Here is a 24,951-nt window from a genome sequence, read left to right as displayed (position 1 = left end):
TTGAACAAATAGTATTATTACTGATTATATTCATAGCTTATTTATAATGGAAATCTTTTCTTTCATTAACATCCATATGCTCATTCTTAAAGAATGCTGTTATTTTTTTCTTAAGAGATTAAGAAAATCACTGAAAGATAGTACTGCTTAGGAACCTACTTTGGATATTGTCTAGCACAGTGCTTCTCAACTTTTTTCACCTTGCCAGCATCTAGGTAATGATAATATTTCTGTTTGGCACACTAGGCAGGGTACATGGAGACTAGTGATGGTTGGGAGCGACTGACCCAGAGGCTCTAGCCATTCTAGCCCTCAGCATCCTGAGAACTGAATGGATCAGTATTACCATGGGACTTGTGCCATAGCACACTGGTTGGGAAGCTGTTGGTCTTAGTATAATTTTTAGATTTATAAAAATCAAGGCATATTTCATCATACTGATGTGGAGAAGTAGAGAATAAATATCTTAGCAAATGTTTTTTAATCTATGCTGGTTTTGGTTTTATTTTTAGAGACACAGATATTTGTGGAAAAACTTTTTGATGCTGTGAATACAAAGAGTTATCTACCTCCTCCAGAGCAGCCATCATCAGGAAGCTTAAAGGTAGAATTTTTTCAGCACCAAGAAAAAGATGTAAAAAAAGAAGAGGTAAGAATTTGTGTTAAACTTTACATGTTCTTTAAAAACATATTTGGAGTAATTAAACTGAGTTTTATTTTTTGTATCTGTGTTGGGAGTCCTCAAGACCACCTCCAGGTTTGATTATTTCACTAGGAGTACTCACAGAACTCAGAGCATATAGTCATATCATGGCTATGATTTCTTACAGTGAAAGGATACAAAGCAAAATCAGCAAAGGGAAAAAAGTGTATGGTGCAAAATCCGGGGAGAAACAGGAACAAATTTCCAGAGGTTTCTTCCAGTGGAGTCAAAGAAGATGCACTTAACAAGTAGTGACAACATGTGTGAACCAGGGACGCTCATTAGAGACACAGTGCCCAGGGTTTTTATTTAGGGCTGGTTACATAGGCATCTTCAGCCTAGTATGTACCAAAATTCCAGACTCTGAGGAGGAAAGCAGATGTTCAGCATAGACCATATTGTTTATCCAGACAGTTTAGGCATAGTGAGCTGTTGTTATCAGAGAATGATGGGAACCTTCGAGAAATCAGTGTTTGCAGATGCCAGCCAAGGGCTTACCTTATCAGCAGGTCTTTCTAAAGATAACAGTCTCAGGAGTGCTTTTAACTCTTTTCTGCAGTGTCTTATAGGTATGGACTCTTATTATCTGTGTTCTATGAAAATAGTTAGATTGTCAGTAGATCTGTTTGCTTCTGCCTACATGCATTTTGTAGGGGACTATTTTTTTTTTTTTAACAAGTTTTCTTTTTTTTTTTTTTAATTTTATTTATTTATTTATTTATTTATTTTTGGCTGTGTTGGGTCTTTGTTTCTGTGCGAGGGCTTTCTCTAGTTGCAGCGAGCGGGGGCCACTCTTCATCGCGGTGCGCGGGCCTCTCACTGTCGTGGCCTCTCTTGTTGCGGAGCACAGGCTCCAGACGCACAGGCTCAGCTCATGGGCCTAGTTGCTCCGCGGCATGTGGGATCTTCCCAGACCAGGGCTCGAACCCACGTCCCCTGCATTGGCAGGCAGATTCTCAACCACTGCGCCACCAGGGAAGCCCGTAGGGGACTATTTTTAAGGTAGTCAAATAAAAGGACCTTCACAGGGCAATGGAAATGACTTCATACTTTAAGAGGTGTTTACCTTTTATACAAGATTACCACTCTTGTTTAATAATCATATAATAATTCAAATTTCCTCAGTTTGATGTTTAAAGATTGTAATTTTAACAAAAATAATTGTTGACAATTAAGCTATTAATATAATATATCCATGGTTAGCCTAGTTTTAGGTCAAACAAATCTTGGTTAAAATTTTGCCACCGTTTTGTGACCTTGAAATTACTGCTTTTCCAACCCTTAGTTTACTCAGCTGTGAAATGGAAATATTATAGGGCTGTTGTGAGGAATAGTAAAATAAGGTCTGTGAAGCACTTGGCAGAGTGTGTGGCACAAAGTAGGTTCTCAGTAAATGATAGTTGCTATTATTGTTGAGGCATTGTCGTGTGGTGGCTGATGTGGTTGTGGTTGTGGCCTTTGGTTTTTTTTCGCCTGATACTCTGTTTTTTTCCAGATTATGTAAGTAATATATGTTCATTATGTTTACATATGTATTATATAATAATATTTACATATGTATGATATGTATTGTAATTTACATGTGTATTTACATATGTATTATATAATTCTCAAATGTATTTTTGTCTCTGTATATCTGAACATATTTGCACACATGTATATGTATATAGTTACACGCACTTATACATAAGACACCCCCATCACTTCTGTCTTCAGAGGAAGACCAGAAATAATTTTATAACTGCATGTTTTGTACCTAACGGTATAGGGGTTCTGTTAGTAAGGAAGAATGGGATAGTGGATATTGTCTCGGCAACTGCTTATGCAACATAGAGATATACAATAATTTATTTAAATTTTACCCATTGATGGAAGTCTGGGTTGGTTCCAGAATTTTTTCCAGATAATTGCAAATTATATTTTAATTCTTGGAAATCTTGAGTAAATCATGGGCTCTTTGTTTGAGAAGCAGTAAGCCTTAGTCTTACATCTGTTGATACAATAATATTTCACCACAGTTGTCTTGAGCAGTTGTGAAGGATATTTATCCCTCATCTTTCAGAACCGAAATGTCAGACGGCAGTCTGGATTTTAAGTGTTGTGGGTGTTGTGAAAGTTCGCAGTTGGGCAGGTACCATGGAATGTGACAGTCTGTCAACCTGACTTACTTACAAGAGTGCATGGAAGCAAACTGAAGGGAAAAAGTGCATCAGGAGGGTTTTTTGTTTTGTTTTGTTTTTGCAGGGGGGAAGGTTGAAATGGGTAGGAAGAATAGAACAAAAAAAGTACTTACAAGAAAGAAAAAAAAAGGCAAACTGTTAAAAGAAGGCTTTTAAGTATTGTTTCTCAGAGTTTGGTCTGTTGATAGGATTTCCATTTAATTTATCATCCAGTGTGGGACACTTGACAGTGAGAGGCTTTTACCCAAAGGAATGCTGAAACAACTGGCATAAACTGGGACATATTTATACTATCTGTAGACTATGTGCATCAGAATATCTTAGGGTTTTTATTAAACATGCAAAATCTTGAGCCCTATCATATTTACAGAAGCTCATGTTCAGTATTTTCTCAATTTGTTTATCCTCTGAATCCTTTTTTCTCTAATAACACCTCTTAATGTCCTGTGGAACCAGTTTTTTGGGCAGCATGGAAAACTGGTCTAGAGAAAGTAGCACTGATCAAGGGAATGTTTTTCAGGGCTGCATTCTATTAATTATATAATATGAATTGTAGGAAAGAGGAATATATAGCTGTCATACTGCTGTGAGAAACTAGAGAACTGTTTTCACTTGTTTGTTTATTTTCACAGATATTGTTTTTTCAAATGTTTTCTTTTTCTATGACTTGGTTAGTTCTAATGCATTCCCCTTTAGTCCCTAATGTGTTTGGTGCTAGATCAGATCCATGAAACCAAAACTTGAATGGACTTTTGAAAGAAGGAATAAAATTGACTTTCCATGAATGATGTGTAAAATGAGGACACTTGCTTAAAATGTTTTTCTTGCTACTGTTATCTAAGATCAGCATTTATGAATTTCTTTACCATTCACTTTAACTTTCAGCAAGCCTGTCTTTTATTGTTAAATTAAATGATTGTACTTAGAACACAAATTTATTTTGTTCAGTGCTTTCACAAGAAAACCCTATTGCTCATATTTTAATATCAGTTAAGTCATTGAAACAGTAACATGGCAAGGAATAACTGTTGTTAAACTTGCACACATTTTTCTTTGTATATCAGATCACAAAAGAGGAAGAGCGAGAGAAGAAGTTTTCTAGAAGGCTAAATCACAGTCCTCCTCAGTCAAGCTCCCGATACAGAGAAAATAGGTGATTGATTCTTTGAACCATGTTCAATGTTTAGACATTGCTTTTATTTTATATGAATATTTAGACTTGATTTTCTTTTACATAGGGGTAAGTAATGTCTACTCTTTTATTGGTCTAGGAAAGTGATAACTCGATCCTTTTCTAACAAAAATATCTAGGTGAGATTTGTTGGTCCTGGAAGTGAGATTTAGAACAGTGCTCAGCGTATGTTAGTTATTGTTATTATTTTTATTCCTAACTGCAAATTCCAGTGAAGTCTTAATGTGAGACCTTTTTTGCCCAAAGTTTCCCTTTAGAGTGAATACATTATTTTTCCCATTAAGGCTTCAAAAGCATTTAGAGTGCAGTGTGTGTAATATATGCCTATAAGTATGAGACTGTGTACAAGACAATATATACTATAGGACATATGTACAGATCCCTTAATGTATAGATGCATTTGTGTATAAAATGAAGACTTCAAAAGAGTATTGTTTTTTTTTTTTTCCTTAGAAGGGGTTTTAGAGTACTTTAGCAGATCATGTTCAGTTTTTCAGTTTTTTGAGTTTCTTATGTTTGTATTCTGATGGTGGGATAAAGAATCATGACGGTACAAGAATAAAATAGAACTTTTGCATTTAATTGGAGTTTTTCCTGTGTCCACTTAAATATTTTCATAAAAGTGATCATATATTTCTTTAGAAGTCGTGATGAGAGGAAAAAAGATGATCGTTCTCGCAAAAGAGATTATGATCGAAACCCTCCTCGAAGAGATTCATACAGAGACCGGTACAATAGAAGACGAGGGCGAAGTCGCAGTTACAGCAGGAGTCGGAGTCGAAGTTGGAGTAAAGAGCGGCTTCGTGACAGGGATAGAGACAGAAGCAGGACTAGAAGCAGAAGCAGGACGCGGAGCAGGGGTAAGTGATCCACGTCCACGTACGTGTTGGCTGGCACTTGCATGGGGAAAACAATCCTGTATTTGAGGGCTTTAAAAATTGTTGTAATTTTGTCACTGTTACCTTTATTTTTTTCTATTTTGATATATTTTGTGTGTCCAAGTGAATACTTTTTAAAAATTTCTTTAAAAATTTTTATTTTATACAAATTAAAGCCACAGTGAATTACCACTGTACACCCATCAGAATGATTGAAATTAAAAAGACTTGCTCTCCCCAGTGTTGGTGAGGATGGAGATAAGCTGGAACTCTTTGGAAAACACTTGAACAGTATCTTAAGAATGTTAAGCCTATACCTACCAAATGACCCAGTCAGCCATTCCACTCCTAGATGTTTACTTAAAAGAAATGAAAGTGTATTTCCACACAAAGACATATACAGATGATCACGGCAGCTTCATTTGTTATAGCCAAAAGCTAGAAACAATCCAAACGTCCATCAACAGGTGAATGGATCAACAAATTATGGTATATCCATAGAATGGATAAAAAGGAAAGAACTATTGATACATGCAGGGAAATGCATGAATCTCAAAATAATTATGCTGATTGAAAGAAGCCACACAAAAAATGTGTGTGTGTGTGTGAGAGAGAGAGAGAGAGAGAGAGACATAGAGACATAGAATTTTAGAAAATGCAGACTAATCTATGATGACAGAAAACAACTCAGTGGTTGCCTGGGGTAAAGTAAAGGAGGGATGGATCATAAAAGGGAACAAGGATACTTTTGGGGGGTGATGAGTATGTACAGTATATACCTTATTTTGATTGAGATGTTTGGTTTCACAGGTGTATACATAGATCAAAATTCATAAATTGTACATTTAAGTATGTTGAGTTTATATCAGTTAGACCTCAAAACTATGAAAACAGTTAAAAATTTTCATTTTAGATGTGTGAGTTTACAAGAGCGTCTCATTTCCAACATGCATATTTTTCTTTCATTGTGTATTATCGAAAGGAATATATTGCAGGCAGTAAAACAACTAAACACCTTAAGAGTAAAACACCTTTACTCAACTTAGATTTTTACTACCCTTGCAACCTTTATTGTATAGTTACTTTTAGTCTTTAGGAAATAATATTTACGGCTTTTGTATAAGCCCTGTATTTCTCTGTTACTCTTAGAGTTTTTTCCCCCTGTGATCTAGGTGTATTAGGCCTTTCTGCACATTGCTTCACTTAACTGATCTCCTTAATGTCTTTTCTCTTTCCTTGGTAAATTTTCTTTTCTTGACCCAATTAATTTCTTTGTGTTTATTATGTACTCCTTTTTCTTCCTCTTTACACATCCATTCTCATTTTCAACAAATAGTGTTCAGTGTATAAAGCCATGCTAGGACCTTTGAATGGATGACAACTAAATGTTCATCACAGAAAAAATAACCATACTTATATTGTAGATTTTGTTTTGTTGGCTAAAGTTATGCGTACTAAGATTGCACTGAAGAAAATTTAAAAATTCTCTGCTATAACTAAAACTCAAAGAAAAATCTCATTAGGTACAGCAAGTTTATGTGTGTGGTTTTTTAGTTTAGGTCATATTGAAAAGAAATAGCTTATCTTGGAACATTGTATATACATTGAATAGTTTTTAAAAGGAGGATTGTGTAAAATTTGAACTTTTTCTCTATGTTTAGCAAAAATATTGGGTTGGCCAAAAAGTTCGTTGGGGTTTTTCCATAACGTCTTATGGAAAAACCCAAACGAACCTTTTGGTGAACCCAATATCTGTTTCTTAGATTTGGGACATGTGTGTTTTTTGTTTTTTTTTAAAATAGAGTGTAGTTTTATAAGTCATTTGTATTTTGTTGCAGAAAGGGATCTGGTAAAACCTAAATATGACCTGGATAGAGCAGATGCATTAGAAAACAATTATACTCCAGTCTCTTCGGTACCTAATATTTCATCTGGCCACTACCCTGTACCTACTTTGAGCAGCACTATTACAGTAATTGCTCCTACTCATCATGGTAATAATACTACCGAAAGTTGGTCTGAATTCCATGAAGACCAAGTGGACCATAACTCATATGTAAGACCACCAATGCCAAAGAAACGGTGTAGAGACTATGATGGTAAGCCTGTCAACTATTTCATGAGGTATCGAATTAATATTTCCAGCTGAGTAAATTCTGTAAATTTAGGTTATACACAGTTACTCAAAGACTTAACCTATTGGAAATAGTGGGAAATTAGTTTTAAGCACTTCATGAATTCCTCAGTATATTACTGAAGTCTTCATTAGTCACCACTGACTATTGAATATCAATTTAAAGATAGTGTTTATTTGCACCAAGTCTTACCATATTTTTGGAATTTGCCAAACAAGAGTAATATCTACTGAGTTACCTACCAGGGAATTGGCTACTGAAACATTCTTGACAAAACTTACTTCTTTAGAAATCAGTGGTTATTAGCATGTAAGTAAAACCTAGAAATATGAATATCACCTATGTAATCATTTTATAAATGAATTGAAGACTCTTTAAGATTTTACTGTAAAAGTTTTGTAAACTGTATTAAAGCTGTATCATGTTGCTAGCTGGGTATACTCATTTTAATTTGGTGATACATTTTTTAGGGGGTATGTTAGCTATATTTTCACTTAATATGTATTTTATATTACTGGAAATGAGTAGGTAGCTCTTGTGATATGGTTACTTATACTTGCCCAGTATTAAAAATATTCCTATTTTTAAATATCTCCACTTCTGTTAACTTAGAGAAAATGTATATGTCCAGCACTTTTCATATTTCTTTCTAATTGTTCTTCCTCACAGAAAAGGGTTTCTGTATGAGAGGAGACATGTGCCCTTTTGATCATGGAAGTGACCCGGTAGTTGTAGAAGATGTCAATCTTCCTGGTATGCTGCCTTTCCCAGCACAGCCTCCTGTTGTTGAAGGACCACCTCCTCCTGGACTCCCTCCACCACCACCAATTCTTACACCCCCACCTGTGAATCTGAGACCCCCAGTGCCACCGCCAGGCCCATTACCACCCAGTCTACCACCTGTCACAGGTAAGTAAATATGTTTGCCTGTACTTATTATCTATTCATTCATAGTCTTTTATTAAAGTTAATAGTTTGATGCTTGCTTTTGTTAAAAGTATCTAAAGTAATCCTGTAGATGCCTGCTAGAAACTAAGAATAAGATGCTCCCATCTGGAATATACTCCTATTTTTCAGGCTGTGCCAAACCTATGGTTTACTGTGGTTTAGGGTGGCCCTGAATTATGCATGTTACTGATGAATCCCAGCTATCTCTAGTCCTTTATAGCTTAAGACAAACCTGTTTGGAATGCATTAAATGAACATTTTACCCTGAAAAACTCATATAGTTGTAAGAGCTTGGTGTTTGTAGATATTATAATTTGCTAAAGGAGAATATCACGTTTGGATATACAATAACTTATTTTATTTGTTTGCTTTCAGATGATATTTCTTATTCTTTGGTTTTGACAGGACCACCACCTCCACTTCCTCCTTTGCAACCATCTGGCATGGATGCTCCCCCAAACCCTGCAACCAGCTCTGTTCCTACTGTGGTAACAACTGGCATCCATCACCAGCCTCCTCCCGCTCCACCCTCTCTTTTTACTGCAGGTGCAGTTTTGGCCCTTTCTATATTAATAATGTAACATAGTTTAGAGAAGAGTTTTAGGTGAGGAATTTTAAAATGTCTAGAGAGTGAATTGCTCTATCAAGTCTATTTTTCTTACTAAAATTATATGGAATAAAATGTAGATATGGTGAATGCACATTAAATATAAGTTCTCAGTTACACTTTTTAAAAAACTAAGTTTTTAATAACATTTAATTTTTATAAGACTATTTTAAAAAATACATATACATGTTAGTTATGAATTAGTAATATGTTATGTAGTTGACTTTTTCTATTATCAATATAAAAAAATTACCAAGCGGAGTTTTATAATTGTTTTTTAATTGCAGTTTTTGTGTTACCAGATACATATGACACAGATGGCTACAATCCTGAAGCCCCAAGCATAACAAACACTTCCAGACCAATGTATCGACACAGAGTGCATGCGCAAAGGCCTAACTTGATAGGACTGACATCAGGGGATATGGATTTGCCACCCAGAGGTACTATGATGAATCTTTTCTTCTTATCATTTTCATAATATCAAGAGTGGCAGAGCATTTAAAAAGAACAGTAGGTCCTGTGTTTATTGGGGTTGAGTAAGGGATGATGATTATGTTTGTTCCTTGGATCCTCTGGTCTCACATGAGAGAAGAGGTCATGTGTGGTACCCTATTTGTGGTGTTGGTGACATTTTATTCTGTCATCCAAGGGGAAAGGAATTTCCCCAGAGTCCTTATTTTCTAGCTTTTTGGGGGCATATGCTATCATTTGCAGTCTTAATTGGTTCATTTAAACTCAAGACTAATGCTTTAATTCCTAAAGATAAATTATTTTGTAGTTTAGATAATGAAATTAGCTGTACAAATTTAATGCTTGATACATATTTTATTTTTGTTTGCTTTTGACATGTTAGAATTTGATACTGGTTTGCTTATAATATTTTAAGCAAAAAGAATTATATTTTAGAAAGTGACTTGTTAGCTTTTAAAATTTTCTTAGAGGAGACAGACTTCTTGGTATAATTTCTAAATGGGAGAAGACAATAGAATTTAGACTGGTCCACAAGCCAGGGCAGGGAAAGTGCTATACAGAGGTGCAAACTGATACAAAGGTTCAGAGGAGGGAGAGTTCACATTAATTTGAAAGATGGAGCAATGTTGTCAGACATTATAGAAAATATTACACTGGCCAATAAAAATATATCTTTTTTCCTAACTACTTCAACTAACTTTTAAATCCCATTTTCTTTCCAGTCTTTCCTTGCCATCTTTCATTTCTAGTAATAAAAAAGAAAAAAAAAGGTCATGCATTGTCAGTTGTGAATAAAAGTCCAACTTGTTTAAATAAGTAACAGTCTGTACCTAATGTGATTTAGTAAACTTGTGTTTACTTACACTTTGCACTTTTTTTGTTTGTTCATTAGAAACTATCAGATTCTGAGCATCTACCTTGAGTGTTCAGAGAACTTTCTGTGGTGGTGGAGTGAGGAACATTTTAATTTATATCCTGTGAGATCACAGAACAACATTTCATGTGGATGTCCCTTTCCCCCCACACCTTTTAAAGTCTCCTTGAGGCATTCTAATGACTTTCATTAATAGCAATAGAAAAAAGGTTTCTTAACAATTTTTATGTAAGGGAAATAAGATTGCTTGTAATTGAAAAGTAGCCACTTAAGATTATGGCTGTTCATGGTATTTACTCATCCCTTGAGTGTCTCCTACCTGACTAGTTCAGAGAAAACCCCTTCCTTCTTTGGGTCACTACTTAGCACTCATTTTCTTTTCATTATACCAGTATTCCTTGCTCTTACTGGAACCTCTGACATCAAATCATCTCTTTCTTAACCTTGCTGCTTTGGAGTGGCGTAAATGTATGCCACTATAGATCAACATTTATTAGACCCATCCCAAATCTAGGACAGTTTTTTGCTGGTGATTGAGAGAAGACAGAAGGATCAAACCCTTTGCACATAAATCTTACCGTATAGAAGTTGGAATTATGGTAATTTCAGCTCCACATGCATGTAGTTACAAGTTACAGGAAATGGCTCTATTGAGATACAAATGTCTGGTATGCCTACTTAGAAATTTGAATGCCTTTTCTCATAGAATCATTATACATAATGATTATTTTAGTACTTTTTAAAGTTCTTTAGATACATCATGTACTATTTCTGTAAGCTGGTTTAGGAATATGTTTTCCATTAATAACATTGTTTTTATGTACCAGACAACTGATTTAGCAAACCATTTAAATTGAGGATTACCTATACTTCTATTGCCTTATCTTTTTTCAGTCCTCCTCCCCTCAAAATGTTCTCATCTATTGCCCATTTGGTTTGAAATTTACTGGCCTGGATTGTGACATATACATAATTAAAAGTTTATAATATTGTTCATTATATAATTATTATACATTTCTAATAGCCTATAGATGGCCTCATTTATATTTGTCACAGACTATTATGTGATAACTATATTTTTATGCTTCATACTTTCAACTTCATAGGAAATTATTGTTACTAAACAAATGAAAAGACTTTAGGCCTTTTGATACCTTGGAATCAAAAAAGTGACCTAGAGGTCCTGATAATGGTACTTTCTAGATTTCTAAGGCAGTGGAGAACTTGATAGACACTCCCTTGACTGGATACAGATAGGTAGGAAGAAGGGCTAAGTGGTTTTTCATTTGCCATCAACAAAACCAGTGCTGAAAACGTTAAGCAGAAAGACAATTTATTAAAAAGATATCAGGGGAAAACACAGTAAATACAACTAATAGACACATTTACTAATTGTATATCAAGAGGAACTTGCTTCTGTGTGTTTAACACTCCTTCTTTTAAATAAATAACAATGAAAGAGAATATGAGTGAGAGAATACAGATGAGTTGGAGCAAACACATCACTGCCTTTCTTGGTGAACCTTCAGATAAAGAACATATTAAAGTACAAAAGGATATTGGATAGCTCAAAGACTCTTTAAAAGGGCTAGTGAACATGTTTGGGAGGCAGGAATAAGGCCAGAAATTCTGTTGCAGAACTGGTCCTGTGAAGATACCACTCGGCAAAGAAACTACAACTTGCACTGTGAATGCCTGCAATGCTAGATACTGGATGTTTCCACCTGATGTGCTGTAGAGATGTGGGATAAATCAGAGTTAGCCAGAAAAAGGGGGTCGATAAAGCACATATATCCTGTGCTACTTTTGTGAAACTGGAAGATCTTTTTGATTAGAAACAGAGGGAGTAAGGGATATGGGGGCGGGGAGATGAGAGGCCAATTAAAGGCGTTTGAAAAATTCTAGAAAAGAGATGATAAGTAGTTAGACTAGTGTAGTAAGAGTGGGAAGTAAGAGATTTAAGTTTAGTGGAAAGAGTTGACAACACCTTTAACTTATTGAATTTGGGGACTTAGAATGGGGGTAATGGAGAAGGTGAAATGAAAGACACCAGGTTTCTGTTTTGGATAATTGGGCAAATGATAATATCATTCATTGAGAGGAAGAACAGATTTGGTAGGAGGATCTCCTGCATGGAGATTATAGTGGTAGCCATGAGAGAGATTGTGCTGAAACAAATCCTAAGTTCTTTTGGTTAGTTATATGTTTAGAAATACTCAGAATAGGAGTTATATAACCAATTTATCCATCTTTTAAGAAAGGAATTTTAAAATATATTTTTTCCGTGTGGACTAAGGTTAGCATGTTTTAAACTTTGGCGTCATTTGGGAATAACAGGTTAAATGTAGTTTTGTGTTTGTCAAACTCCATCTAAGTGTATGTAAAATGTTGAAAGTAGCACATATTTACAGCTCTTTTGCACTGCATTTCAATGTTGAATCTTTACCTTTTTAAATTTAACATGATTTTATTGTGTTAATATGCTGATGTTTAAATAAGCAACTCATTTCAGTCACAACTCCAAGTTATTGAGTCTTAAGGTTACTAGACTAGTGTTAAATTTTATATCTTGTAGATTGTGCATTTAATTTCAAAACTATAAACTCAGAGCCCCAAGATGATTTATTTATTATTAATTTGACATATGAGAATTACTGATTATTCTTCAGTTAAGTGTGAAAGGAATTCAAAATAAGTTAAAATCCCTTAGATGACTATATTTAGATGTACATATATTTCTATTTCTTCTAAAATGTATATTTGGACAAAAATTCAGAACTTTGTTTTTAATGCAGATTTAAGGAGGTGGCTATGATTAACAGAAAATATTAATCTATGCTTTCTTTTCTTTTGTTTCAAACAGAAAAGCCTCCTAATAAAAGCAGTATGAGGATAGTAGTGGATTCAGAGTCAAGGAAAAGAACCATTGGTTCTGGGGAGCCTGGAGTTCCTACAAAGAAGACTTGGTTTGATAAGTAAGCTGGCAGGGGAAATTGAGGAATTTTATTATGCAGTGATCTTTAGGATCATTGCAATATTATTGTGACAGTATAGTGGTCTCTTTCAAAATAAAATTTATTCTGTAGGCAGTCCCCAACTAAAGTGTATAGTATTTGTTTTCTAAAAATGTGTTAGTTAGTTGTCTGGTACTTGGAAGGTACTTTCTTATAGAAATGGTGTGGTGGTTGAGCACATAAGTTTTCCTATTTGTACCTCCCCCTACCTTCACAAAAAAAACAACAACCCACCCCTTAACTTAGCGATGTTGTTGAATACTAGCTGTTTAAAGGATAGTCATGAGCCTGCTCTCAGGGAAGGAAGGAAGGGTTAGGTATGAAAGGAGGCTTTACATGTGGGCAATTCCTGTTAGGAGTTAGAAAGCAGCCTTTGTGGGGGTAGGGGAGGCTGTGTGTTTGATGATTCATTTACAAATTTGCATGTTTGAGGAAAGACTGGGATCACACTTTTAGAGCTTTAACATATGTTTAATAATGGATAATTTCTAGTTCTGTCTCTGCCTTTAATTCTGTGATTTAGGGCAAGCAATGTAACCTCCCTGGGCCACAGTTTTGCTCCCCTTTCTTCTAGTGTCAAACGTATGGTCGACAGTTCTGACTTTTTTTTTTAATTGGAAGGAGGTCGAGACAGTCATTTCTTGCTTTTAATCAATGTTTTGAAGTAGGAAATATTTAATAAGTTAGCCTTTGCAGAAACAGCAAAGGTTATATAGGCAAATTGACTGAAAGAGGGTGCTAAGACCTTTCCTGCTAAGAATTTTAAGTAGGAGTGGAATAGAAGTGGAAAGGAACAAATGATATGGAAGAACCCTTCTCACTTGGCTTCCATGAAAGATAATGAACACTACTCATTTGGAAACTTCATTTTTTGAGGAAAAAAAATAAATTCCCTTTATCAACTAGCAATTTCAATTTTGAAAAAAAATGGAACTTAAGTTGCAAAACTTTATTCTTTTGTACTTGATAGGGATCAGGATTTATAAATGAATGTATTAATTAACTTGATTTTTGTTACAGACCAAATTTTAATAGAACAAACAGCCCAGGCTTCCAGAAAAAGGTTCAGTTTGGAAATGAAAATACCAAACTTGAACTTAGAAAAGTTCCTCCAGAATTAAATAATATCAGCAAACTTAATGAGCATTTTAGTCGATTTGGAACCTTGGTTAACTTACAGGTAAGAGCTTTAAAGTGATTCTGTTGTCTCTGCTTAATTATTTACAGAGGGAACCTTAATATAGTAAGAAAAATAGTTTTATAAGAAAATATTATGGAAACTTTGGTAATATTCTAAGTTTAGAAAATTGGATATGAAGTGAAACTTTTTATTTTAGGAAAATGTGTGATTTTGAATAACATATTTACTTTCAAAAGGCAGGAGACTTGATTGATCTTATTATACACTTTTTACCTAATAGAGATTATCATAAAACTACAGCAAAGTTAAATAACCACAGTGGTAAAATCTAATCTTACAGTAGTTTTCATTTCCTTAGTTTCACGTTAGCAGAATGCTTCAGTCAGATTTATTTTTGCTGCCCCTATGGTGGGACACATTTAATAGATACTTTGGGGGCCCAAATACCAGGTAATCCATAATCAGTTTAAACATTTACTTTTTTCTTTTCCACTTTTGAACATCTTTTAAGATAAATATCAGTGTAATTTGTATTTGATTTCACCTAAAATTAGACCTTGGCTTAGGTGTATGTTACTTGTGAGGTTATTTAGTATTGAGTTGACATTATGTAATATGTTGAAAGTGTTCAAATAATGTTGGGCTTCTTTTCCAGTTTGTGCAGCATTCTTTTGAACTAAATTATTTCCCATAATCTGATAAAAATAAGAATAAATGTTAGAGAGTACAGCTTAAGTTGATATTTTGGAAAAATTTGTTTTCTTTCCATTTAAAAAATAATACTATAAAAGTAATAGATGAGGGACTTCCCTGGGGGCGCAGTGGTTAAGAATCCACCTGCCAATGCAGGGGACACGGGTTTGATCCCTGGTCCAGGAAGATCCCACGTGCCGCGGAGCAACTAAGGCCGTGCGCCACAGCTACTGAGCCTGCGCTCTAGAGCCCGTGTGCTGCAACTACTGAGCCTGCGTGCCTAGAGCCTGTGCTCCACAACAAGAGAAGCCACCGCAATGAGAAGCCTGCGCACCGCAACGAAGAGTAGCCCCTGTTCGCTGCAGCTACAGAAAGCCCTCAGGCAGCAACGAAGACCCAACGCAGCCAAATCAATCAGTCAGTCAATCCCTAAAATGAAAAGAAAGTTCAACAAAAAAGGGTGGGGCAGTAGAGATTTATATAGAATTTAAAGAAAATGTGTTCAGTTCTCTGTCTCTTCCATTCTTCTCCTCATATATACCCATAATATTATTACGTTATTGGTAACAATTTACCATGTGTTATTTTGGATTTTTTGTTTTATATTTCTGTGAGTACGTATCTACCTATAAATCAGTATGCAAACTTAAAAATATGTACGTATTTAAAAGTATGTAGGTCCCTAGTATACATATTACCCTGTAGTTATTTCCTGTATCTTGAATATCTCTAAATATCTTTTTATGGCAATTCGATTTATCTACCACGTTTAGATCTAGACTTTAAAAAGTTCTTTTCCTTACACAGTTAACTACATTAGTAATATTAAATTTAAAGAAGTTTAAAGCTGAGGGTTAAAACATGGTATCTCACTATTGTTTCAACTTGTATTTCCTCAGTTACTGGTAAGATTGGTATCTTATCTCTGTATAGGTCCTATTGCTCTATCTGTATACTACCTGCATTATTATTTACAAAATACATATATTTGAAAGTTAGTTTAAAGAAACCCTTTAGCTTTATCCTAATAGAACTCCCCCCCCCCCCCCCTCCCGCACCCAGCTCTGTTTTACATGAATTACTATTTAATTCTTAACAACTACTGAGTGGGTATTGTTATCTGGAGCGAGGTCGCTTGATTCAGGGTCTGTGTGCTTAATCCCTATTTTGTATTGCTTTGCATCACCAGTAGTTTATATAACACACTTTGGAAAGTACTGGTGTTACTGAAAGAACAGGAAATTGAACACTAAAAAGCCCTGGATCTACTACTTATTCGTTGTATGGATCTACAGAATCACGTACTCTTTGAATCTTAGTTTCCTTATGTGTAAAATGTGATTGTTGCTATTGTTTTGTAGATCTTACTCCCCCCCGCCCGCCTTAAATTTTCTTATGCTCTTGGAAATATTTTTGTGAGAGTTACCAATTTGGAAAATTTTACAGATGGATTTTTCTGTAATTTTCAATTAGAGATCACTCCTTTCAAAGTAGTTTACTGCCTTTTTCTGACTCTGGGGATCTAAGTCATGTCACTCAGTGACATAAGGATTATTTCTCATAGCCTTAATATTGGGGGTAGAAAGTGAAACATTCTAATGTTTGTATATAACATTTGTGCAGTAAGCATTCTCTACTAAGTGTTATATAGAGGAGGCTCTGATTCCACTCTGAACGGTCCTCAGTTACCATTTCTTCTGGAGTGAAAGTAGGCTACGGTAATAATCTAGATATAAGGAAGTGTAAAGATAGACTCTTACTTGGAGGACCAATATTTCATTTCTTGGGGAATTTTACTGTATGAAGCAATAGATTCATTTGCAAATTCAATGTGCTTAATATTTTAAATCTTAGGTTGCCTATAATGGTGATCCTGAAGGTGCCCTTATCCAATTTGCAACATATGAAGAAGCAAAGAAAGCAATATCAAGTACAGAAGCAGTGCTAAATAATCGCTTTATTAAGGTTTATTGGCACAGAGAAGGAAGCACCCAGCAGTTACAAACTACTTCTCCAAAAGTAAGAGAGAAATTTGTGTGAAATTAAATGCTTTTCTTGGAACGCTCTTGGCACAGTGTTTTTTAAAAGCAGAGGTATTGCAGTCAGGTCGACTTGAATTCAGATCCTGCCTCTACCATTGTTAACTGTATGCAGACTTAAGGAAGTTACTTAACTTCTCTAACCTGTTCTCTCATTTTATTATGACATTAATCCCTAGTTTAGATAATTATAAGATGATATGTGTAAAGCATATAGAACAGTTCCTGGTACATGGGAGATACTCCAGTACATGGTAGCTGTGTGTATTCTAGAAACTCAGGCTGTGGGTTCATATTGGAAATCCTTCCTTCCTCTCTTTTTCTTTCAATCAGTGAGTCAATGAATATGTAAAGTTTAATTGTTTGCAGAGGTGTACTACAGCAGTTTGTTTTTCTGTTTAACTTTCTTCTGTTAATTAAAAAAAGAGACAGAAGATAGTGAAGGTTAGATTTTGATTTTCTCCTCTACTTTATAAATATCTTATGCATCTATATACATGCATGAAGGAATTTGGGAGGTGGTTAGGTTTTGATTATAAGCTGCACTTCTAAAACTTTCTCTGCATGGGCAACTTAGTAACAAAATAACAAAGGTTACCTTCCATGCTCATGAACTAATCAACTTGTTTAACATGTTTTTCTTGTTCTGAGGTAATGCAGCCTTTAGTCCAGCAGCCCATTTTGCCTGTTGTGAAGCAGTCAGTCAAAGAGCGGTTGGGTCCGGTACCTTCAAGTACTATTGAACCAGCAGAAGCCCAGAGTGCCAGTTCAGAACTTCCTCAGGTAAATGATAAGTCTTACTGTGCCTGTCATGTAATAGGTTCTCAGTCAATTAGTTTCCCTTGGTGATTTGAATTATAATTAATTGTGTGTGTGTGTGTGTGTGTGTGTGTGTGTGTGTGTATGTGTATGTATATATATATATACACACAGTGTATTATATATACGTTTTATACAGAAATACGGTCTATTCATATTTGAACACCACTTGTAAAATTTTTTTTTTTTTACCATTACCATAACGTTTTCACAGTCTACTTTTCCTATAGTATTTGAATCTTAAATTCTTTTCTGTAGCTAATACTTATTTATGAGAATAAATACTTTTTCACTTTGTGGAGGAGACATTTTCCAGCAAAACTGTCTAAAATGTAAAGTTTTAGTACATTAAATCTTACTTTTCCCATCATCTTTTACTTAACTAGAATGCTGTTCCAGAGATAATTATGCAGTAGACTGAACTGAAAGCTTTTGGGAAGGGAAGGCTTAAACCTTGAAGTTACTTATGCAGCTCTCTCAGAACTTTGCATCACTTATTCCTGACTCTCAAATTCTCTTCTCCATATGCCATTCCCTTCCCTCCCTTCCACACTTGAGTGGCACTTTCTTGTTTCTGCACCCTCAGTCTCTTAGGTTTCAATATTTGCTGTGTGAAATAGGATGTAGTATCCTACTTAGCCAATGGATGCCACCTTGTTAATAGTCTTTGTAGATAATTCCTGAAGAGTAAGATATTGAGATTTTACAAAAACATGCAGAATGTAAATTAGTAAATTATTAGGTACTAAAAAAAACCCCTTCAATCCTGCTATCCCAAATCATCACCAAATACAGTGTATTTGGCTATAAAACAAACATGCTTTAGGAAAGAATGGCGTTTGTTTTAAGCTCACAAAGCAGGCACGTATTTTAACTACTCAAATCTAATATTTAGAATGTACAAACTTTCTACTTGTCAACATAGGATTCTAAGAATGTATGGTTCTGTATCACTGGAGGGGACTTTAGCAACCACCTGGTTCAAACCTCTTATTTTACATCATAATTTTCCATGATTGAGTAATACTGTATACTGTGTATTTTTCCAAACATTCTCTTTCTGTTTCTGTCTTTGCAGAAGGCCCAAGGTTTTGTTATTAACATCAGTATACTTACAGAGTCAATATATGTTAGTAGAATCAGAATGTTCAAAATCCCTACAGACTTATATATGTTTGGGGAAACACTGAATATGTCCATTTTAATTTTTTTAGAATGTAACTAAGTTATCTGTGAAGGACAGGTTGGGTTTTGTATCAAAGCCATCTGTTTCAGCAACTGAAAAGGTAAGAAGAATAGCATGATGTGTGTGTCTTGGCTTCATAAATGTTTTCAGGTGGCACCTTAATTTTTTATTTTTTTTCATAGTTCCAAACTCTTGCTTCTTAATTGTATCTTTTATTCCTACCTTTTTGCTTTCCATTTGCTGAAAAAGAAAAATATTTGCCTACCTCTTTTTACTTTTTGCATCAGCATTTTAATACTTGCTGCTCACAGTATTTCCTTATGCTCCATTCTTTTTGTTTTTAGTTTTTATTTACTATTTTTTCTTTAGAGATATCATACATTTTAATTTGAAAACTCTGACAACCTTATAGAGAGGGCCATGAATTAGGAATTTTACCTGAGTTTGAGCTCTGGCTCTTCACTTACTAACTGCATGACTTTGGGCAGTGCTCTTAACCTTTCTGAACCCTTTTCCTCATCAACAAAATGGTGATGGTAATATTTGTCTTATGGGGTTTTAATGATGATTAAATAAAATCATTTATTTAAAGAGTATTTTGTAAATTAGAAAGAATGATGTAAATAAGTTTTTTATTTATTACAAACAGCTATTGTGTATAGCCTGACAATATAGTTAGTCATTTCTTTTTTTAAATGAGGGGAGCAAATGCTGATTAAGTTGAGAACATTTTTGGACCTGTCTTATATAGTTCTGTGTAGATGTGTTATTTTTTTCTGTTTAGGTATGAGTGAATGGCCCTGATCTTTAGTCTTTTTTGAGGTATGTCGAATCACAGAATATTAGAATTAGATAATCTGTCTCATTTCTTTATCCTCACCTTAAGGAAGGTAACCCCCAAATAGTTTTATGGTTGACCTATACACTATGAGTTACTGAGCTAGGACTGGAATCTGGGTCTTTGATTTCTTTCTAGTCCATGGCTCCCTCCATTATGAAGATTACGTGGGAAATTGACATTATAGATAATTAGAGCATCCCATGAAATAGCTGACCTGCTCTCTTCACTGGTTCTTCAGTATATTATTTTCCTTATTTACTGTGTTAAACTTTGGCAATTCTAGAAATTTGAGTATGAATCTCATTTTGTATATCACATTTTCTTCTTGGGCACCTCAGCATTACTTTAGGCATAAAATGCCTAAAATGATTCATTATTTCCCCTATAAGTTAATTTCTCCCCCTAGCCACCCACCTCTGGAAGTGATGCCACCATTTTCCTTGTTGTGCATTCTGGAAGCCTTAGAGTCATTCACTTGTGTTTGTAGTCCAGTTGTCTCCTGTAGTTCCCTGGCCTCTGGGCTGGCATCCCCCTCCTCTAGTTTACACTGCCACCATTCTACTCTCAGACTTATTTTAATGTTAACTTCGTACAGAAACTTTCATTTCCTCAGCGAAATTTGCTTGATTCATAACTCATCATACCTCAATTATTGTGGTTCTGTTACCTCTGCTTTAGTTGTTCCTTTCTACCCTAATGAGCCGTTTTCTGTTCGTTGTCTCTTGCTATTTCCTGCCTCTTTTTTCTTTTTTTTTGATGGTGGTTTTTCTGGAGTGATTTCCTTCTGCCTAACAGATTTCTAGTCATTCTTTTAAAGATTGAAAATCTCTCTAACCTCTACTATGAAACCTCCAGATTTTTCCATATCCCCCCCCCAAATTTGTGTGGCTTAGTCTATGCCACTCAATTTAGCAGCATCTAAACATTTACTTTGATTATTTTTATCCTCCTTGATAATAAGTAAGGAATAAAATAACAATATAAGGGCTGTTACACTTAGTATAGTGCTGAGCAATTCTGGTGAGGTCTACAACCCTGATTATGTTTAGGATCTGTTTATGTCAAGATTTGGATTCTGAAATTGAAGTGTACTAATTATAGCTTTTACAAAACTTTTCTAGCGTGTTTTGCTACTTGTTCTCATTATTGTTGTTTTTTTTTTTTTTCACACACACACACTGTATTTTATTTTTACAAGAGATAAATAGACTGACACCAAGCATTGTACATGGATGACCACAACAAAAGCAACAATGATTGCAATTACCAAACATGAAACACACTCATACTATGTCATAATATTGACATTCAGTCCAGTAATCCTCCACTGTAACAGCTCCTTTACTTTGCAGTGAAAATTGATTTGTATATTCTTTGCCTCTGAGTCCTTGTGGGATTTTTTTTTTTTTTTTTAATTCAGACAGAAAGTCACAAAAATTATACTCATCCTCATCAGTTCACTCAGTCCCATGTAATTAATTTTTTTTTTTCATCTTGATCTTTTGTTAGCACTTATATGAGTTCATCAGTTTTTCATTAGAGTTCTGAAAATGCTTATTCATTCAGTTCAGCAGTAGTCAGTTACCAGAAACCTGTACTTGTCAGAGTCTTTTCCATGAATTTCTTGAAGATGAAACCCTTTTATAGGAACATATTTGCAAAAGCATCAGAGTACACCCAGAACTGTCTGTAAATGACAAAAGACTTAAAAATGACCACGGTTAAAGATTAGATGAAAGTTCATAATAATGCAGTTGACAAGAAAATTAGTTATTTCTGAGATATACATTTTTTTTTTTTTTTTAATTAATTTATTTATTTATGGCTGTGTTGGGTCTTCGTTTCTGTGCGAGGGCTTTCTTCTAGTTGTGGCAAGCGGGGGCCACTCTTCATCGCGGTGCGCGGGCCTCTCACTATCGCGGCCTCTCTTGTTGCGGAGCACAGGCTCCAGACGCGCAGGCTCAGTAATTGTGACTCACGGGCCCAGTTGCTCCGCGGCATGTGGGATCTTCCCAGACCAGGGCTCGAACCCGTGTCCCCTGCATTGGCAGGCAGATTCTTAACCACTGCGCCACCAGGGAAGCCCTGAGATATACATTTTAAAGTAATAACTAGGATTATTACTTATAACATTATACCAGAACATATAAGATTTTTAGAAATTTCATGTAATGTCTGAAACATTTATATTAACATATTTCCATACATATTTCCATACAGATACAAATATACGATTTTTAGAAATTTCATGTAATGTCTGAAACATTTATATTAACATATTTCCATACATATTTCCATACAAATACAGATATAAGATTTTTAGAAATTTCATTTAATGTCTGAAACATTTATATTAACATATTTCCATACAAATAACCCAATGAAAGTTTAGTATTAGTTGTTTTGTTTGTTTTTTTATACTGCAGGTTCTTATTAAGCATCAATTTTATACACATCAGTGTATACATGTCAATCCCAATCGCCCAATTCAGCACACCACCATCCCCACCTCACCGCAGTTTTCCCCCCTTGGTGTCCATATGTCCATTCTCTACATCTGTGTCTCAACTTCTGCCCTGCAAACTGGCTCATCTGTACCATTTTTCTAGGTTCCGCATACATGCATTAATATACGATATTTGTTTTTCTCTTTCTGACTTACTTCACTCTGTATGACAGTCTCTAGATCCATCCACGTCTCAACAAATGACTCTATTTCGTTCCTTTTTATGGCTGAGTAATATTCCATTGTATATATGTACCACAACTTCTTTATCCATTCGTCTGTTGATGGGCATTTAGGTTGCTTCCATGACCTGGCTATTGTAAATAGTGCTGCAATGAACATTCGGGTGCATGTGTCTTTTTGAATCACGGTTTTCTCTGGGTATATGCCCAGTAGTGGGATTGCTGGGTCATATGGTAATTCTATTTTTAGTTTTTTAAGGAACCTCCATATTGTTCTCCATAGTGGCTGTATCAATTTACATTCCCACCAACAGTGCAAGAGTGTTCCCTTTTCTCCACACCGTCTCCAGCATTTGTTGTTTGTAGATTTTCTGATGATGCCCATTCTAACAGGAGTGAGGTGATACCTCATTGTAGTTTTGATTTGCATTTCTCTAATAATTAGTGATGTTGAGCATCTTTTCATGTGCTTCGTGGCCGTCTGTATGTCTTCTTTGGAGAAATGTCTATTTAGGTCTTCTGCCCATTTTTGGATTGGGGTATTTGTTTCTTTAATATTGAGCTGAATGAGCTGTTTATATATTTTGGAGATTAATCCTTTGTCCGTTGATTCATTTGCAAATATTTTCTCCCATTCTGAGGGTTGTCTTTTCGTCTTGTTTATGGTTTCCTTTGCTGTGCAAAAGCTTTGAAGTTTCATTAGGTCCCACTTGTTTATTTTTGTTTTTATTTCCATTACTCTAGGAGGTGGATCAAAAAAGATCTTGCTGTGATTTATGTCAAAGAGTGTTCTTCCTATGTTTTCCTCTAAGAGTTTTATAGTGTCCAGTCTTATATTTAGGTCTCTAATCCATTTTGAGTTTATTTTTGTGTATGGTGTTAGGGAGTGTTCTAATTTCATTCTTTTACATGTAGCTGTCCAGTTTTCCCAGCACCACTTATTGAAGAGACTGTCTTTTCTCCATTGTATATCTTTGCCTCCTTTGTCATAGATTAGTTGACCATAGGTGCGTGGGTTAATCTCTGGGCTTTCTATCTTGTTCCATTGATCTAGGTTTCTGTTTTTGTGCCAGTACCATATTGTCTTGATTACTGTAGCTTTGTAGTATAGTCTGAAGTCAGGGAGTCTGATTCCTCCAGCTCCATTTTTTTGCCTCAAGACTGCTTTGGCTATTCGGGGTCTTTTGTGTCTCCATACAAATTTTAAGATGATTTGTTCTAGCTCCGTAAAAAATGCCATTGGTAATTTGATAGGGATTGCATTGAATCTGTAGATTGCTTTGGGTAGTATACTCATTTTCACAATGTTGATTCTTCCAATCCAAGAACATGGTATATCTCTCCATCTGTTGGTATCATCTTTAATTTCTTTCATCAGTGTCTTATAGTTTTCTGCATACAGGTCTTTTGTCTCCCTAGGTAGGTTTATTCCTAGGTATTTTATTCTTTTTGTTGCAATGGTAAATGGGAGTGTTTCCATAATTTCTCTTTCAGATTTTTCATCATTAGTGTATAGGAATGCAAGAGATTTCTGTGCATTAATTTTGTATCCTGCAACTTTACCATATTCATTAATTAGCTCTAGCAGTTTTCTGGTGGCAGTTTTAGGATTCTCTATGTATAGTATCATGTCATCCGCAAACAGTGACAGTTTTACTTCTTCTTTTCCAATTTGTATTCCTTTTATTTCTTTTTCTTCTCTGATTGCCGTGGCTAGGACTTCCAGAACTATGTTGAATAATAGTGGTGAGAGTGGACATCCTTGTCTCGTTCCTGATCTTAGAGGAAATGCTTTCAGTTTTTCACCATTGAGAATGATGTTTGCTGTGGGTTTGTCATATATGGCCTTTATTATGTTGAGGTAGGTTCCCTCTATGCCCACTTTCTGGAGAGTTTTTATCATAAATGGGTGTTGAATTTTGTCAAAAGCTTTTTCTGCATCTATTGAGATGATCATATGGTTTTTATTCTTCAATTTGTTAATATGGTGTATCACATTGATTGATTTGCATATATTGAAGAATCCTTGCATCCCTGGGATAAATCCCACTTGATCGTGGTGTATGATCCTTTTAATGTGTTGTTGGATTCTGTTTGCTAGTATTTTGTTGAGGATTTATGCATCTATATTCATCAGTGATATTGGTCTGTAATTTTCTTTTTTTGTAGTGTCTTTGTCTGGTTTTGGTATCAGGGTGATGGTGGCCTCATAGAATGAGTTTGGGAGTGTTCCTTCCTCTGCAATTTTTTGGAAGAGTTTGAGAAGGATGGGTGTTAGCTCTTCTCTAAATGTTTGATAGAATTCACCTGTGAAGCCATCTGGTCCTGGACTTTTGTTTGTTGGAAGATTTTTAATCACAGTTTCAATTTCATTACTTGTGATTGGTCTGTTCATATTTTCTGTTTCTTCCTGATTCAGTCTGGGAAGGTTATACCTTTCTAAGAATTTGTCCATTTCTTCCAGGTTGTCCATATATATTTATAATTGTTATATCTTCTTCTTGGATTGATCCCTGTATCATTATGTAGTGTCCTTCCT

At 35.1% G+C, this 24,951-nt stretch overlaps 1 protein-coding gene and 1 long non-coding RNA gene across 20 annotated transcripts in view; both read left to right on the top strand.

The window, feature by feature from the left end:
* RBM26 (RNA binding motif protein 26) overlaps positions 1–24,951 on the top strand; it is a 110,413-nt gene that overhangs the window by 25,803 nt on the left and 59,659 nt on the right. For 8 of the 19 annotated variants that reach the window (XR_014237128.1, XR_014237129.1, XR_014237130.1 and 5 more), the window contains 12 exons: positions 513–649; positions 3,948–4,036; positions 4,718–4,935; positions 6,792–7,052; positions 7,758–7,997; positions 8,412–8,582; positions 8,931–9,086; positions 12,855–12,966; positions 14,026–14,185; positions 16,694–16,858; positions 17,530–17,661; positions 18,912–18,983. Coding sequence is in view for 15 of the 19 variants with exons in the window: in XM_082365936.1 (XP_082222062.1) it covers positions 513–649; positions 3,948–4,036; positions 4,718–4,935; positions 6,792–7,052; positions 7,758–7,997; positions 8,412–8,582; positions 8,931–9,086; positions 12,855–12,966; positions 14,026–14,185; positions 16,694–16,858; positions 17,530–17,661; positions 18,912–18,983 (1,913 nt within the window). In the remaining 4 variants the exon portion in view is untranslated. The remainder of the gene's footprint in view (positions 1–512; positions 650–3,947; positions 4,037–4,717; positions 4,936–6,791; positions 7,053–7,757; positions 7,998–8,411; positions 8,583–8,930; positions 9,087–12,854; positions 12,967–14,025; positions 14,186–16,693; positions 16,859–17,529; positions 17,662–18,911; positions 18,984–24,951) is intronic. The other 11 variants (XM_082365931.1, XM_082365930.1, XM_082365943.1 and 8 more) reach the window with 9 other exon arrangements.
* LOC309615947 lies at positions 18,991–24,201 on the top strand. Its single transcript, XR_014237165.1, has 2 exons — positions 18,991–21,493; positions 21,803–24,201. It is a non-coding gene; the product is annotated as an uncharacterized lncRNA (long non-coding RNA).

Source organism: Balaenoptera borealis (assembly GCF_965194805.1).
Source record: "Balaenoptera borealis genome assembly, chromosome: 18".
Classification (NCBI taxonomy): Eukaryota; Metazoa; Chordata; class Mammalia; order Artiodactyla; family Balaenopteridae; genus Balaenoptera; species Balaenoptera borealis.
The sequence above is the reverse complement of the archived record's forward strand: the minus strand, read 5'-3'. Positions and strand labels throughout refer to the sequence as shown.